Here is a 14,397-nt window from a genome sequence, read left to right on the forward strand (position 1 = left end):
GTTGCCTCAACTCCTTTTAAAATATATTTGGTCAGTTGTAAGGCAATGGTATGTGTTGTTGCCACACTGCTTTTTTTTTTTTTTTTGCAAGATGTCTAGGTATAAGTTGCAGAAATGTGGTTAAGGCAGAAGGGCCCAGAAGTCTGTCTCTGAGTGACCACAGCATGAGCCTTTGCAGATGTAACAACTGGTTTGGTCAGCAAAGCAATGGAAGTCATTCATGTTTAATTAGACACAATCAAACAGAGCAGAAAGCTTGAAAGGAAGAACAATAAATAGTGATTGATGTAGCCAAATGTACTGAATGTTATTTTGCTGCAATAGATGTGTTTTGTTAGAATGCTGAGATGAGTTGTACAAAACAAAGCAGCCTGGTCTGACCATAAACTAAGGTGAAGAAATAGCAAGTCAGTGTTAAACTTTAAACAGCATTCCACAATGGGAAGGGAAAAGAGATAAGGAATCCTCCCTTTTGCTTTTCCAAGGATGTAAATCCCAACTAATTAACACCTTCCAGGTTTACAAGAAATCTAATTCAATCCAGTTCTAAAAGTTTCAGTGAAACAAACAAATACATCCAATCAGAGATCATTCATCAGAATATTAGAACCAGCCATCTATAAATTTTGGGCACAGGCTGGAAGGAAATTTGGACATCTATATTTGAACTTCTAAATTTGGATTTCTCTGGAGCTCAGAGAACCAATTCAAGTCCCCAGGGGAAAAGAGAAGCCTGGCTAGCAGACCTGTTTATTTCCTGAATCCCAGTTACATAAGCATTGTCTTTATTGATCCAAATAAGCCTTTGTTATCACATATCCTAAAAATGTTTTGAGTTGCAACTGGAATGGATATGGAAGGCAAAAAAAAATCCATCAATTACCTTAAGCAATATATTGCCTTAGAGTTCAGCCCTGTCTTGGGAGGTGAATCGGTGAAGTGAGAAACCAGTGTTATAGTTACCTACAAGCAGAGGTACTAAGTAAACTGCTCTTCAAAGTAGCTGCAGGATTTTCACTCGTGGCGATTAAGCATCTGAGGAACTTCTCAACATAAAGCTACCATTCCTGCAGAATGACCAGTGTAGGTGGGTCAGCCAGTGTACAACAACTAGAAGTGAAAGCATGAAGGGGCAAGGGAGGAGGGGGCAGATTGAGGCCCCCATGGTGAGGCATGAGGGTATGGGGCTGGGACCAGGGCAGACTTCAGAATGGAGCTGCAAGCAGCTCATCCAGGGGGTAGAGTAGGGGACAGCTCCCGTCACTATATGCACCCCAGGAGGGAATGAGGGGCATGTGCCCCCAGATCTGTACTCAGGGTGAGGGTGGGCTGCCACTGCAGGCTGGGGCCAGGGTAGCGCCAGGCTCTTCCCAGTGGGGCCTGGCCCGGGCTGGACTTGTGGCAGGTGGTGGCAGCACTGGAGGGAGGCTACAGGGAGGGACTGCAGCCACCCTAAAGTTTGCCATAGCCACCCTCCCAGTGCCACTGCCTACCCCAAGCATAGTCCTAGCCCAGCCCTCCCACCAAGAAAAGCCCAGTGCTGCCCCAGCCCATAGTGACAGCCCACCCTTGCCCTGTGTGCAGATCCAGGGGCACATGCTCCCCCATGCTCTCCCAGGGTTCATGCAGTGATGGGAGCTGCCCCCCTACATGCTCCCTAGATAAGTCCCTCACAGCTCCATCCTGTGCCCTGCCCCAGCTGTACAATGCCTGCCCCACCAAGCCCCTTCCCACATAACAGACTTACCAGCTGGACCTGGCTGCTCTCCACGCTGCCAGGCTGAGCTCTTGGCCACTGGCATGCTGCTCTGTGGCTGCGTGCATGCACAGGGCATTTATTGGTGACATTATTGGCCACATCAAAAAAAGCTGATTGCCGATACTGTCAATTTGCCTTCTGTTGGTGCCGATCCAATATGGGACTGATGTATCAGTGCACCTCTACTGGCAGCCTGGCCCATGTTATCTCCAAAGGGAAGACATACTTATGTCCTTATCTGAAAGTTACAGAAGCTGAGAAAGCAGCACCACATTCCTCTAAGATTTCCACTGTTTTTGTTGAAAAAGTTGAGGTGGCTCCCTTATGGATTTTCTATTGGAGCACACACACAAACCAAATGGTTGCAGGCCATCCTTGTTGGTGAATTTATGAAGATGTGAAAGATAAAAATTAAACCCAGCCGAGCTGTGATCACATTAAGACTAGTTCCAGATAACTGCCTTCTCTTCATACAAGTAGCATGAAGTTCTTTAGCTTAAAGGTTGGGCTGGAAGAATTAGTGCTTAATAGCAAAGGGTCTTTCCAAAGGAAGCTAAACAATTCAGAGATGAATATTTCAAATTACCCACACTGTGGTGGGATGGTAATGATGTAAAAATCCCAGTAAAACCCTGCTAAGTTTGAAAAAGAACTGTCAACCCACTGGAAGTGTTTTTTTGAACCAGAGCGATGAATATTCAGCATGCATTGTGGCTCCCAAGCAAACTGACAGAGATTGATATTGCTGGTTTAGGAGTGGCAAAGGACAGCCACAAACATCAATTCACCATGCTAGATAGAATTCCTTTCCCACATGACTTAACAGCTGAGAGGATATCAAATGTTAAATGGTCCAAGACTTCCTTTTTGCAGCACCTCTGCATACCACGCAAATTGGCAGATCATCTTATGCAACCAGATGACTGCTATATGGAACAGAAATAGTAGCTAAGGAACACAAGAGTTGGAACTATAATCTAAAATACTTCTTTGCCAGTCCTAGAGCAGAGGGTTCTTTAACCCAAAAGACAAAGATAGAACACGAGCCTACAGCTGAAGTTAGCAAATATTCCAAAATGGTAATAAGATTAGCATTTTTAAAACATCAGGGTGACTGATTACTGGAACAACTTCCTGACATCTCTAGTTAATTCTCCATCCCTTCCACATTTTAAATCCAGATCAAAAACACCCTCTCAAAAGACACATTTTAGCTCAACCCAAAGTTAAAGGGCTCAACTGTGGAATCAGAATCAGTGGATGGATGGATGTCAGACAAAATTCTAAAGGTCCACACTGACTTCTAAATCTGGCGCCCCTGTTGCTGTAGCAATCCAGCACTCACAAGCTGTTCCTTCTCATCCTGCAGGAGTCTCAAGAAGCAAGATCTGCATTGCACAAACGAGGAAGCAGCACTAAGGAGTCAAATGATTTGTCCAAAGTCATGTAAAAAAAACCTGTAGCACACTGGAAACTGACCCTAGATCTTCCAGGTCCCAGTGTTGTGCTTTAACAGCCCAATGTATCAACATTTCAAATCTCCTCTCCTCTAGAAACCTCTCAAACTGCCAAAATCTGCCCCTCCGTTCCTTCTGGCTCAAGAGGGTTTCCTGGTACACCCTGAATGTGAAGGGGGGAAATACACCCTGCCCTCTGGGAGCAACCAGCCAGAAGAGCCAGCTAGGCTGGATGGTCTCCTCCACCTTCCTTAAGTAGGAAAGCAGGTCAAAATTGAGTCTGGGGGTACAAACCTCACAGTCTGTACAAGCTGAGTGACGGATCAAAAAGGGTGCCAGGCAGAATGACAGGGGCTCACTCAGGGCCAGATGGTGAAAGACTGGGGAGACAGAGCTTCGAATGCAACTGAAATCCCTAATGGAAGAGAAGAAAAAAGCCAATGTGCCCCGGCAGGGCTGAAACAGCAGCTCCTCCTGACCAAGATCCAGGTAAAGAAGAAAGTTCCCACCCAGGGCTGCCACAAAGGTGTCCTGGAGCTGCCCTATGCTCTTCTGTAGTTTGCTCAGTCCCTCAACCTGTACCAAGCTCAGGGAAGGCTGCCTGAAGTTCACAGCCAGTCACTCCCCCAGCCAGAGATGAGAGGCCCTGTACCACCACGCTGGCACCAGAATGAATGGAAAAGGAAGGAGGATGCATCAAGGCCACAGCTGCACTGTCCAATGTAGAGGCAGAGCACAGAAAGGGCTGTGGCAGGAGGCGGTAAAGCCAGGCATAACTCCTGAGACGCACTGACAAAGGTTCTAGAGGGTGCCGCGGCAGGGACAGGATTCTGAGGGAAGGGACCCGAGAGAAGCAGGAGAGGTCCTGATGCATCAGGATCCAAGCATGGGATCCAGTGAAGATGAAAGTGCCAGATCAGAGAGAGGGCAGTGCTGGCAGATCCCAATACCTGTGTGCAGGGGGACTTGCCATACAATCACCAGTACAGGCAGCATTTGAATCCCAGCTACTTGGTCCCCAGGGCTGGTGCCATTCCCTGGAGCATGGTGCTATTTCAGTGCAATGGCCAGGACCTGCGTGCAAGCCAGCTTTACCTGAGGGGAAGGCATGCTAACAGGTGCCATCATCAGACATCTGTCACCACTCATGTTCTTGACTTCAAAGCCACCACACTTGTACCATATGAGGAATGAAGAAACCCATGCGCTAATACCATCTCCTCGAGTTTAGGGCTGTCTGAGGACCTTTACATAGTATCCCATAACGGGCACAGTTTTAGACCATATTTTCAATAGGGAAATTGGGATGTGGATTATATCGTAGGTGTTTACTTAAGGGTTGGATGGCAACCACACCACTCAGCTATTCCTATCAAATCAAGATGGCCTAAAGGAGAGGAAGGGGAGAGATTTTCCCCCATTTGGGGCTGGGGCTAGCACCTCCCTGGCTCCACTCACCCCATTTCTCCAAATGCAGGTCTCCCACACCCGTCTCTAGCCCTCTGCAAAGCACACTTCTCCCAGACAGCTGCACAACCCATTTGCCTAGCACCCTGCAGAGATACTTGAGCTACTTCTGCACATAGCAGAACTATGCCCACAAAGTGCTGTGCTTGAACTAATCAGCTCTACTTCCTGGCAAAGCTGACTAACCCCCAAGTGGCACTGCACAAATGAAGCCATGCTACTTGCATTTTTGGAACTAGTGCAATCAGAACTAGCATGGGGGGAAATCTCTGCACAACTCTCAAGAGGCTGGATCTGGCCTGGAGGTCATCAGCTAGACAGCTCCATTTCAAATAAATACCCCATTCTTTTCTGCTTCCTTTCTTCCAGACTGTCAAAACCACTGGTTTTGCCCATCTTATGCAGATGATATGGGGCTGCTGGCACTTCCACAGGGAGTCCAATACTAGTGCCCTCAGGGAGACAGAAGGCCTACAACCACATTTAGTAACAGTGAAAGCACAAGGCAAGCTCAGACCCTACTCTGCAGTTACGCCACAGAAGGGAGAGGATAAGTACTGCTGGGCACAAGAGACTGATGTATGGAGATAAAGAAAACCATAGGGGCCAAACAGTTCCGGCTCTGTATGTGCAGTCACACTAAAGAGGCAGGGACAGGGGATAGGTCACCTGACTTACCAAAAGGAATGCTGAAGAATGGGCTACACAAGGCCTTTTCAGCGGTGGCTCTTTTTCCTTGGTCATAATGAAGCATGCTGTAAGAAAAAAGACACTCTTTATATTCTGATTCACATCACTTCAGCAAAGGCTGAATGTAGAAGATACATTTCAGAGCAAGGCTGAAGACTTTGGCATGAATAAGTATCACAGCATAATCTGTCCTCCAATCTAACTTGAGTAAGCACTTCAAAATTTCCTTTGTTTGCATCAATACCCCTCCATGATTCTCAAAGATCTGTTATTCATTGAGGGGCACCTGTATCTTTCCAGAATTAGGACTCAATGCAACTGTGCTACAGGGACCCCAAAACCATTTTTTTCCCCCTTCCCCAAAGAGTGCCCCCCAGGGACTCGCAATACTGAATGCCTGGAAAGTAGTATACTATGCCTCTCCATCCTCCTCACCTACAATCTTAATGCTCATGCTGTTGCTGCTGCTTAGAGCTTTCCCCTTCCAGCAGCCCGAAAGTGACAAAATCACCACAATAGCTTGCCAGGTTCAAGCCAATTTCTCTGCCTGAAAAAAATCTAAGCTAGAGAGGCAGAAATGAGAGGCTTCTACAGACCTGGAGATCCAGAACTGAAAATTGTCGACAGCACACCTTGCCAATATGAGTGGGAAGGCATTCTCCACAGTTTTATAATGTTCCTTTATCCCAGTAAAGTGCATTTGTGCAACTGTTTTTCTGAGTTTTCCAAACACCACAGCTCCACTGGAAGTACTTGCACAGGCAAGGTGCTGGGGTTTTTAAATGCTGTCCTTTCCACCTGCTTTAATCAATCTGAGATCAGAATAGTTAAAATGCTGGAAAGCCATCTGTGCCAAAGCTCTAAGCACTGCTGTGACTTATGAAGCTGCACTGGCCTAAGAGTGAAGATTAAAAAAAAATGCTAGCCTAGGAAGGTTACAACTTCTTAGTACCTGAAAGCAAGGCAAAAATCATAACAAAGCTGAGATTAATCATGCTGAACATGTGCTATATTGACTGCTTGCAGTAAATGTGCTATTGTAACATACCTTTTGATAAGGTCTCTGAGGTGATAGGCTGGGATGGCTGAATTTACCACACCTTCACTGGCAAAAATGTGATCAATGATGGCAGAACTGCTTGTCTGGAGAGAGAAAGAAGCCAGACTTAGAAGGAAAGAAAATCTTAATGTAAAACATTTGCCATAATGCTAGAAGTGTTGCAATGATACTTTCTAAACTTGATACACAAGTGTTCTGGCTATTTGGAGTTATGCTCTATGTAGGCAGTTTGAATTAACCCACACTGAAGGAAGAGATCAAGATGAACTAAAGAAAACTTATGAACAAAATTATATTTTGCACTTCTACAAAAGCTTTGTGTAACGAGGTGCAAAACATAATTTTGTTCATAAGTTTTCTTCAGATCACCTTGATCTCTTCCTTCAGTGTGGGTTAATTCAAACTGCCTACATAGAGCATAACTCCAAATAGCCAGAACACTTGTGTATCAAGTATATCAATACACACACACGAGAGAGAGAGAGAGAGAGAGAGAGAGAGAGAGAGAGCGCGCTTCTTGGCAAAGCTGACTAACACAAGAGTGGCACTGCACAAATGAAGCCATGCTGCTTGCATTTCTGCAACTAGTGCAATCAGAACTAGCATGGGGGGAATCTGCAAAACTCTCAACAGGCTGGATCTGGCCTGAAGGCCATCAGCTAGACAGCTCCATTTCAAATAAATATCCCATTCTTTTTTGCTCCCTCTCTTCCAGACTATCAAAACCAGTGGTTTTGCCCATCTTATGCAGAGGATTTTGGGCTAATCTAGATATATCTATGGCAGGCAGGCACTGAAAGAGGTTTTTTTTATTCCTGAGAATCTTTCTGAATGGAGATTACTTCAGGGAGGAGAGCTGAAAATTAAACTGCTTTATTTCACATCAGAAAACCCAGTCAGGCTTTAAGTCCCATGATTGGGACATCTCTCCCCCTCAGAGAGAGCACAGTTAACAAAAAGCCTCACATTAGCACAGGAGTTGCTTTAAAAGCCAGAAAGCACGTTCTTGCTTTGTCATTGTGCTCCTGAGCTATTAGCAAAGACCTAGCCTGTTTTGCTTGTTGTTCTGGTGTTATGCCAAAACCAGTTGTAATTCTTCTTACATGGGGAGTCCAGAGGTAGTTTTGGGAGCCTCAATATTTCACCTTTTCTGCAGGATGAACGTCATGAACTACACTCAGGCCACAAAGAAACTCTTGTCCTGCAGGTGCGATTTCAGGTTCTCGACCAATAATACCCCAGAAGACACATGGGACTGAAAGTGGTTGTTCTAATGGTATTTCCTGGATACTGAAAATAATCTTACATCAACAAGACAAAATAAAGGAGCATGAGAATAAGAGCATCCACCCCGATATCTGGGAATCCAAGATGCAGCTATTCCTTACCTTCCATTCCTGAGATTGGACTGTATGTTTCAGTTTCATTCCTGAGAACATTTCCAGTAAAACAATTCCCAGACTCCAGAGATCCACAGCAGAAGTGCACTCTATTTCACTCTGGAGCCCAGCCTGGGCCAGGCAGTTCTGCAATTCTGCCTCTGGAGCCCGATACCCGTCTGTTTGAATATATTTCACATCCTAGGGAAGGTCAAACCAATGTTATTAGAACCATCATTCAAATCAGCTTTTCAACTATATTCCCTGCCCCCCATGCCCACTTAGAGAGCCCCTTTTGGGACCTAGGCACAAAGCATTTAGGTCAGTGTAATTTATAACAGTTTTGTACGCCGAAGTAAGTTACACTAGGATCTGGAACGGGGAAGTGAGCAGCTACCTGGGCTAACTGCTTCCTCTAAACACTGTACAGTACCTCAGCACTAGGTGGGAGAGGCACAGGTAATGGCTTAGTCATCTACAGCAAAGGGCTACTGCAAACATGACACCTTTGCTAGGTGTAGTTTTACCCCAATATTTCCCAGGGTAATTCTATACTGAAAGCCAAGAGTTATAGCAGTACAAAGCTGTTTGCCTGGTATCTAATATATATATATTGGAAACATGAATATGGAAACTGATTACATTAGTATAAAGTTGTCACATGTCCAAGAACTCAGAGAGGCAGTTTACTAAGCCCCACTGTTAATCTATAGGTGGTGCTCAGAAAACTCTGGGCTTGTTTAGAAAGTTCAATATGCTTTGTAACCAATGTGCCAGTATGGCAAGACACTTTCGGAAAAAAAAAGGTTACCTCCCAAATAAGACAGTGACAAATTTCTTGACATCACTGATGTGTACTAGGGAAGAAAAGGCAAGGAATAGCCTTGGTACAGATAACAGGAAGGTGCTTCCTGAATCAGACCAACCATCCAACCCATCATTGCCTGTCCTCGGACTGAGAGTTCTGGAAGCTTGAGCCCAGGACCAAGCCCCCCCACAACATGCTCCTGAGCTAGTTATGTCATGTTTAAAAGGACAAGCAGGATCAATGAGGGTTTCAAGTCTCTGTTCAGGTACAGGGACTCCCTGCAAGCAATTTTAAATCACAAAACAGGCATCTGTAACCTGCAGACTGGGGAGTTAAAGGCACATCCACTCGTGGTTTTCCTCCCCACCGCCGCAGTCAGCAGAGCTACAGCAATCAATTTCTGCTTGGTTGCTGTAGCTCAGCTTTCTGTTACTGCAGAGAAGTTAAAGTGCTTTTAATGCTGCCTACTCAAAGAAAACAAAAGCAGCTGCAAGGGGAAGCTTCCCTTACCTACATTGTTCTAACATGCCCCCCTGCTTTTTTTGTACGTGATGTTCAGGATGCCTGATTCATATGGAGGGGGTTCCAGGACATGGGTATGGAAATCAAATTTCCTTGAGGAAAGAGTTTGTGCCTAGTCATCCTTATCAGTAACTCAGTAGAAGAAAATACATCTCATCCTGAGCCAACTGCATATCACTGTGATAGTATGGCGGCACAAGGACCCCACAAGCTAAAGGTTCTCTCAGTACCTCCTGATGTTAACCCGCACAAGGTGTACAAGATGGTCTCTCTGTCCACCTCTGAAGCAAAAAGATTACAGCAGCTGAACACAATCACTCTCTACCACAGTTAAGAAACTACTATGCAGGGTATTTAGGCACTAGAAATGTAGTTTCCCAGGCTGGAATTTAACCACCTTGACTGCTGTGAAGAGTTGAGATCTTTAGTGAGCATAAGTGACCAAGACTTGTTTTATATTTCCCTCCAAGAATACAACCCCTCCAATGGTAAGTGACAGCACCCCTCCATCCCATGTGAGAGAAAAAAAGACTCCAAAGAAGCAAGGAAATTAAAATCTTCAGAGTCAGCCCTGTCAAGCTGCCCAAGGAGTCACAGATGGCATGTGTGTATATCACTCATCACATAGACGGGAGAGGGCAAGATGGATGCCCTCTGTGTGCTCATGGCAAGGCACAAAGGTCATTCAGCCCAGCAAGGATGTTCACTAAACCAAAGACAGGAAATCCAGCCTAGCTGAAGCAAACTGAAAAGATGAAAAGTGTACAAGTCATTTGAAAAGCAAAGAGGCAGACAGAACTTCAGAAATTCTGCATCACATTTGCAAGAGTGGTGGCTGGTCTAACAGACGGCATCAGATTAGCAGCAGCAAAGGCATCCAGCTAAGAAGCCTGAAGGAGCTGCAGAATAAAGCAGCCAAGCTGCTTACTTAAAAGTATGCTCATTAGAATGAGTTGCTCAGCCAGAAAACCCAAATAAAAAATGGTGATCTTGGGAATTGCAAACCAGTGCATACTGCCTTCAGCACCAGTTTTCCTGACTGAAATAACTAAATGACAGAACCTCTACATGAATACAGCACTACAGGGACCACCTTCATGGGGTGGGGGGGGAAATTACATCTTATTTACTAGAAGTCTGTGTTTAACAGCCACCCCAACAGTGGAAAGAGAAACAGAAAGACTGTTGGATTAAAAACAAAACAAACCAAACCCCCAAAAGCAGATTCGATAACCAGATGCTGGTAGTGACACTAAGCAACTATGGGACAAGAGGTAAATAGTGCAATAAGTTAATGATGGGAGGCCTTAATGGACTAGTGATGCTGATCATCTTTATTAACAAGGAAGGATGGGCCCAACTATGAGAAAGGTGACGAATTTTACAGACAATTTTGTTACTTGTCCTGACTTGCCTAAATGGAGACTGAGGCACAGAAGAGCCTAACACCATCGGGTGAAGGGAAGCAGCCTGACAGCAGATGAAAATCTGGGTTGACAAGTCAGGCACACGAGGAAAAATAAGTTTGCTTAGTTTAAGTGCTGCAGGCTTTTCTGTCAATGCTAACTGCATAGGAAGGGAACACAACCATCCTTGTGGACTGCTCAGTGCAAAAACCCACCCCCAAAACCAAACAAAAAAATCTCTACTGCTGTTTACTGAGGAATAAAAAGAAAGCCAACCCAGTGATGAAATGCATCAATAGTATTGCCCCATCTCAGAAGGGATATAGGAGAAAGAAGTGGAAATACAGGTGAGAAGTAGGGTGGGGGAAGAGGGAATGAGGAAGTGGTGCAGAAAGACTGAGAAACCAAGGACGGTTAATGGGAAGATCAGGAACTTGGGAGCCAGAATAACCCAAAATAGGGAAGGGTAGATATGGGTCTGTATGTTCTTACTTTCTCTCTCGCATAGTGCACAGACAAGCGGCATCGTTGTAAACCGTAAAGCAACTATTTTTAAAAAGGGTATTTCATCAAAAGCACAGCATATAATTAACTGGTGGAATTCACTGGTAACACCTCAATACGCATCAAAGGATGAGGAAAACAGACATTTCTGTTTTAGGGCATAAACTGGAATTAGGTAAGAATTTTCCTCTTAAGGGACAGATGTGATGCCTTCCTAAGCATCTGGTAATGGCCAGGAAAACTGATTATATGGCTACTGGTCCTATCAGGTAGGGCATTTCATACCACCACATTGGTTTAATATCAACTCACAAAACAGGGCAATACAGAAAGTCCCCAGGCTCATGTCCTACAGCTACCTCGATGCTCCTTTTCCACCCTCCTCCCATCCCAAATCAAACTGCTTATGGAGATCAGCTTAGGACCATGGAGTACAATATAGAGTAATTCAAAATAGGTAGGAGAAACTGCTTGCGCAGCTGTGAGCCACACCTGGTTCCCCTCCTTGAAGCTAAGCCCAAAGTCAATGAGTTTAAAGCACTCCTCCTCCGCACTCCACAGAATGTTGCGTGGCTTGAGATCTGCATGCACATAGCCTTTATGGTGAAGGAAAGCCAGGGCTTCGAGGACATCTCGGGCGCAGTGCTGGATCATCCACATGGAGCAGCCCTGATTGCTGGAGTGAAGGAGCAGCTCTGAAACGCTGATATCCAGCAGCTCCAGCAGGAGGCAGCGTGAAGGCCCATTGGCAGAGAAGTGGTTGGTGAACACACCATACAGCGTCACTGGAATCAGAAGCAATCCAAGAGCTTGGTGAGGTTGATGCAACTTGTGGCCCCGCTGCACTCCTCCTCCTCTAAGATGGTAGGGGAGTATATCCAAGACCCTGGCGTCAAGCATATTTTAACAGAAGCTTATTGCTTAGCCACTGATTTATAAATTAAGACTTCTTGCTGAAGCAACAGCTTCATCAGTTACTGTCCATGCTTCCCATGGGTCACAACCCACCTGAAATTGTGCTGCTGCCTCTGGGCTGCTGGGAACAGCATGTCTGCTTGGTTAAGGCCCTGGGCTATGGATAGCTGGCCTGAATTTCCAATGCACCACTAACTCCTGCTGCGACCTTGGGCAAATCACTCCATTTATCCTGTGGCACGTCCCACCCTCGTTTAGACTGGTTTTCGCAGACTACAAGATGCCTCTTTCAGCACATTTCCATGCAAGGCCCTGCTCTCCATTCGAGTCTCTTAAGTACAGGAAATATTTCAGTCTGCGACATCAGTATGTGAGATGCAACCCGTGAGAAAGGTAGTTCTTCCAAACATGGCCTGGAAGGAACAAACTGTCCTTAGTACCAGCTACCATAACTGGCCTCCAGCCTCCTCACTACACAGAAAGCTCTGGAGGCCTGTAGGAGCAGGGCCCAGGGTGGAACACCCTACCCGGATGCCTCTGGTAGCGGTGGCAGGGAAGAAAAAGTCTTCCAGCTGGGGACCAGCACAGCCAGGGAAGCAGCATCATGGGCAAGCAACAAAGCAAAACAGGTTCAGAGCATGGTGAAGACCATATAGTCCACCAGAACACCTACCCAGGACATGCTCTGTACTTTACTCACTGCATTGCCCAAGGGAGTGGACACCGTAGTGACTACATGGCTGAGATATGATTACGTATGGGTAAAGTGGGGGTCACAAGAACTGCTTCAGCATGTGATGTTCCTCAGCACTCCACCCTCTAAGGCCCCTATCATTCCCAGCCTGGCTGCAGGCCCCTGTCTGCAGGAGACTGTAGGGTGAGATGTGTTCCCAGGTCCCCAGAGACCAGCACTAGCATGTGCTATTAACAAAGACAAAGTTTCCTCCATTTCTCAGGGCACCTCTCCTCAGGCCCTAGCAGGTCAACTGTTAGACTCTCCATGAGCTGCAGGGCAGATGCAGCTCCCATAGCCAAGCCCACACAGTAGCAAGGCCCCACACAGCTCCAGCCAGGTCCAAATCCAGCTCAGCTAAGCTAGTGGAAGTTTACCCTCACATTCCTCAACTTGGTCCTTAGAAGACCAACTGCCCCACTCTGGTAAGAGAAGGGATACAAGGTTACCCTGGAAATGAATTTATACTACTATCACCACCTCCAAGGGTTCTCCCTGCTTTCTTTCTGCCCAGCATAGAGCCTCTTCAGGTAAGCAAGGACCTCTCTGTATTTACTTTCAAAGGGTGTGGGATGAATGCACAGCAGCACAGATATCCCTAGTGCAACTCTGGATGTACAGCCCAGCCCTGCTAGTCTGGTCCCAGTTATCAGAGGTTGCAGTGCAGGGGAGAGGTTGTCATCCTGCTCCTGACCTGGTTTAGTGGTGCTGCCATGGGGAAATCACTAGAGCAGGATAGAGAGCTGGGCACTCTGCCAGGGTGACAGTGATTGATCCGTGGCTCCCAAACAGAGGTAGGGAGCCCTGGCCAACTACCAATGTTGAAGTAGGTATCTGAGCTACTGTTCCTAGCCCATTAACAATGCCACAGAGGTGTGGAGCAAAGAGGGGACTCCCATGGAGGAATGGGGCTCCGCTGTCCCAGCCTGGTGATCCATGTCTTGACTGGTACTGCTGAAGGAATATATGGGGGTGGGAGTCCCTGTCCCAGCCCTGGCCCAATGGGCTTCTGATGTTGGATGGAGGAGGGGGCATTTCTGTCCCAGTCTGGGGGAGCAGGTGCTCCATGTCCAGATCAGTAGTGTTGCAAGGGAGGATGGGGTGGTCTCTGTCACAGCCTGGGAGAAGCAAAGGACCCTGCTCACCAGTGCTGTGGTGGGAGAGTAGGATGACTCCTGCAGTCATCTGTGGTGCAGGGCATCTCTGACAGTGCAGGTCTGTACTGGGGACCCTGTCCCAGCGTCTGATGTTGCCATGGGGACAGGCGACAAGCTGCCAGTTATCAACACTGCAACGGGTGTAAGGAGTGTCAGCTCCTACCTGGGTCAAGCCCCTGTCTGTGGTGGGCAGGGGGCCCTGTCTGCAAGGGGCACTGTGCTCCCACCCCTGCTCTGACGTGCACAGAGGAGGAAGCATGTCCTGCCTGATGCGAGGGGACGTGAGTCCTGCCGGCTGATGCTGCTGGATGCAGCAGGAGCATAGGGCCGCTCTACTAGCCACAGCCCTCCACAGCTTAGGCACAGGGGCAGCAAGGCTGCAGGGGCTGCGGAAGGCCCTCAGCCTGTTTACCGGCAAAGTAGCGGAAGGGTGAGAGGGCGCCTCATCTCAACCCAGGGGCTGCAGTGACATTGGGGGTAGGCGTGAGCAGGACCCCCGACTGAGAGAGGGCTGGGGGCTGTGGTAGGGGCCCTCGCTAC

General features: G+C 47.0%; 1 protein-coding gene across 1 annotated transcript in view; it reads right to left on the minus strand.

Moving 5' to 3' along the window:
• The window catches only part of UHMK1 (U2AF homology motif kinase 1), a 27,814-nt gene extending 15,847 nt beyond the window's left edge, over positions 1 to 11,967 (minus strand). Inside the window, exons 1-4 of the mRNA XM_019530724.1 lie at positions 11,545 to 11,967; positions 7,822 to 8,013; positions 6,422 to 6,516; positions 5,362 to 5,438 (exon numbers count right to left, since the gene is read on the minus strand). Of these exons, the coding sequence (XP_019386269.1) occupies positions 5,362 to 5,438; positions 6,422 to 6,516; positions 7,822 to 8,013; positions 11,545 to 11,952 (772 nt within the window). The 5' untranslated portion in view covers positions 11,953 to 11,967. The remainder of the gene's footprint in view (positions 1 to 5,361; positions 5,439 to 6,421; positions 6,517 to 7,821; positions 8,014 to 11,544) is intronic.
• Between the last annotated feature and the right edge of the window lie 2,430 nt (positions 11,968 to 14,397).

Source organism: Crocodylus porosus, unplaced genomic scaffold, assembly GCF_001723895.1.
Source record: "Crocodylus porosus isolate Cpor-Errol unplaced genomic scaffold, CroPor_comp1, whole genome shotgun sequence".
Lineage (NCBI taxonomy): Eukaryota > Metazoa > Chordata > Crocodylia > Crocodylidae > Crocodylus > Crocodylus porosus.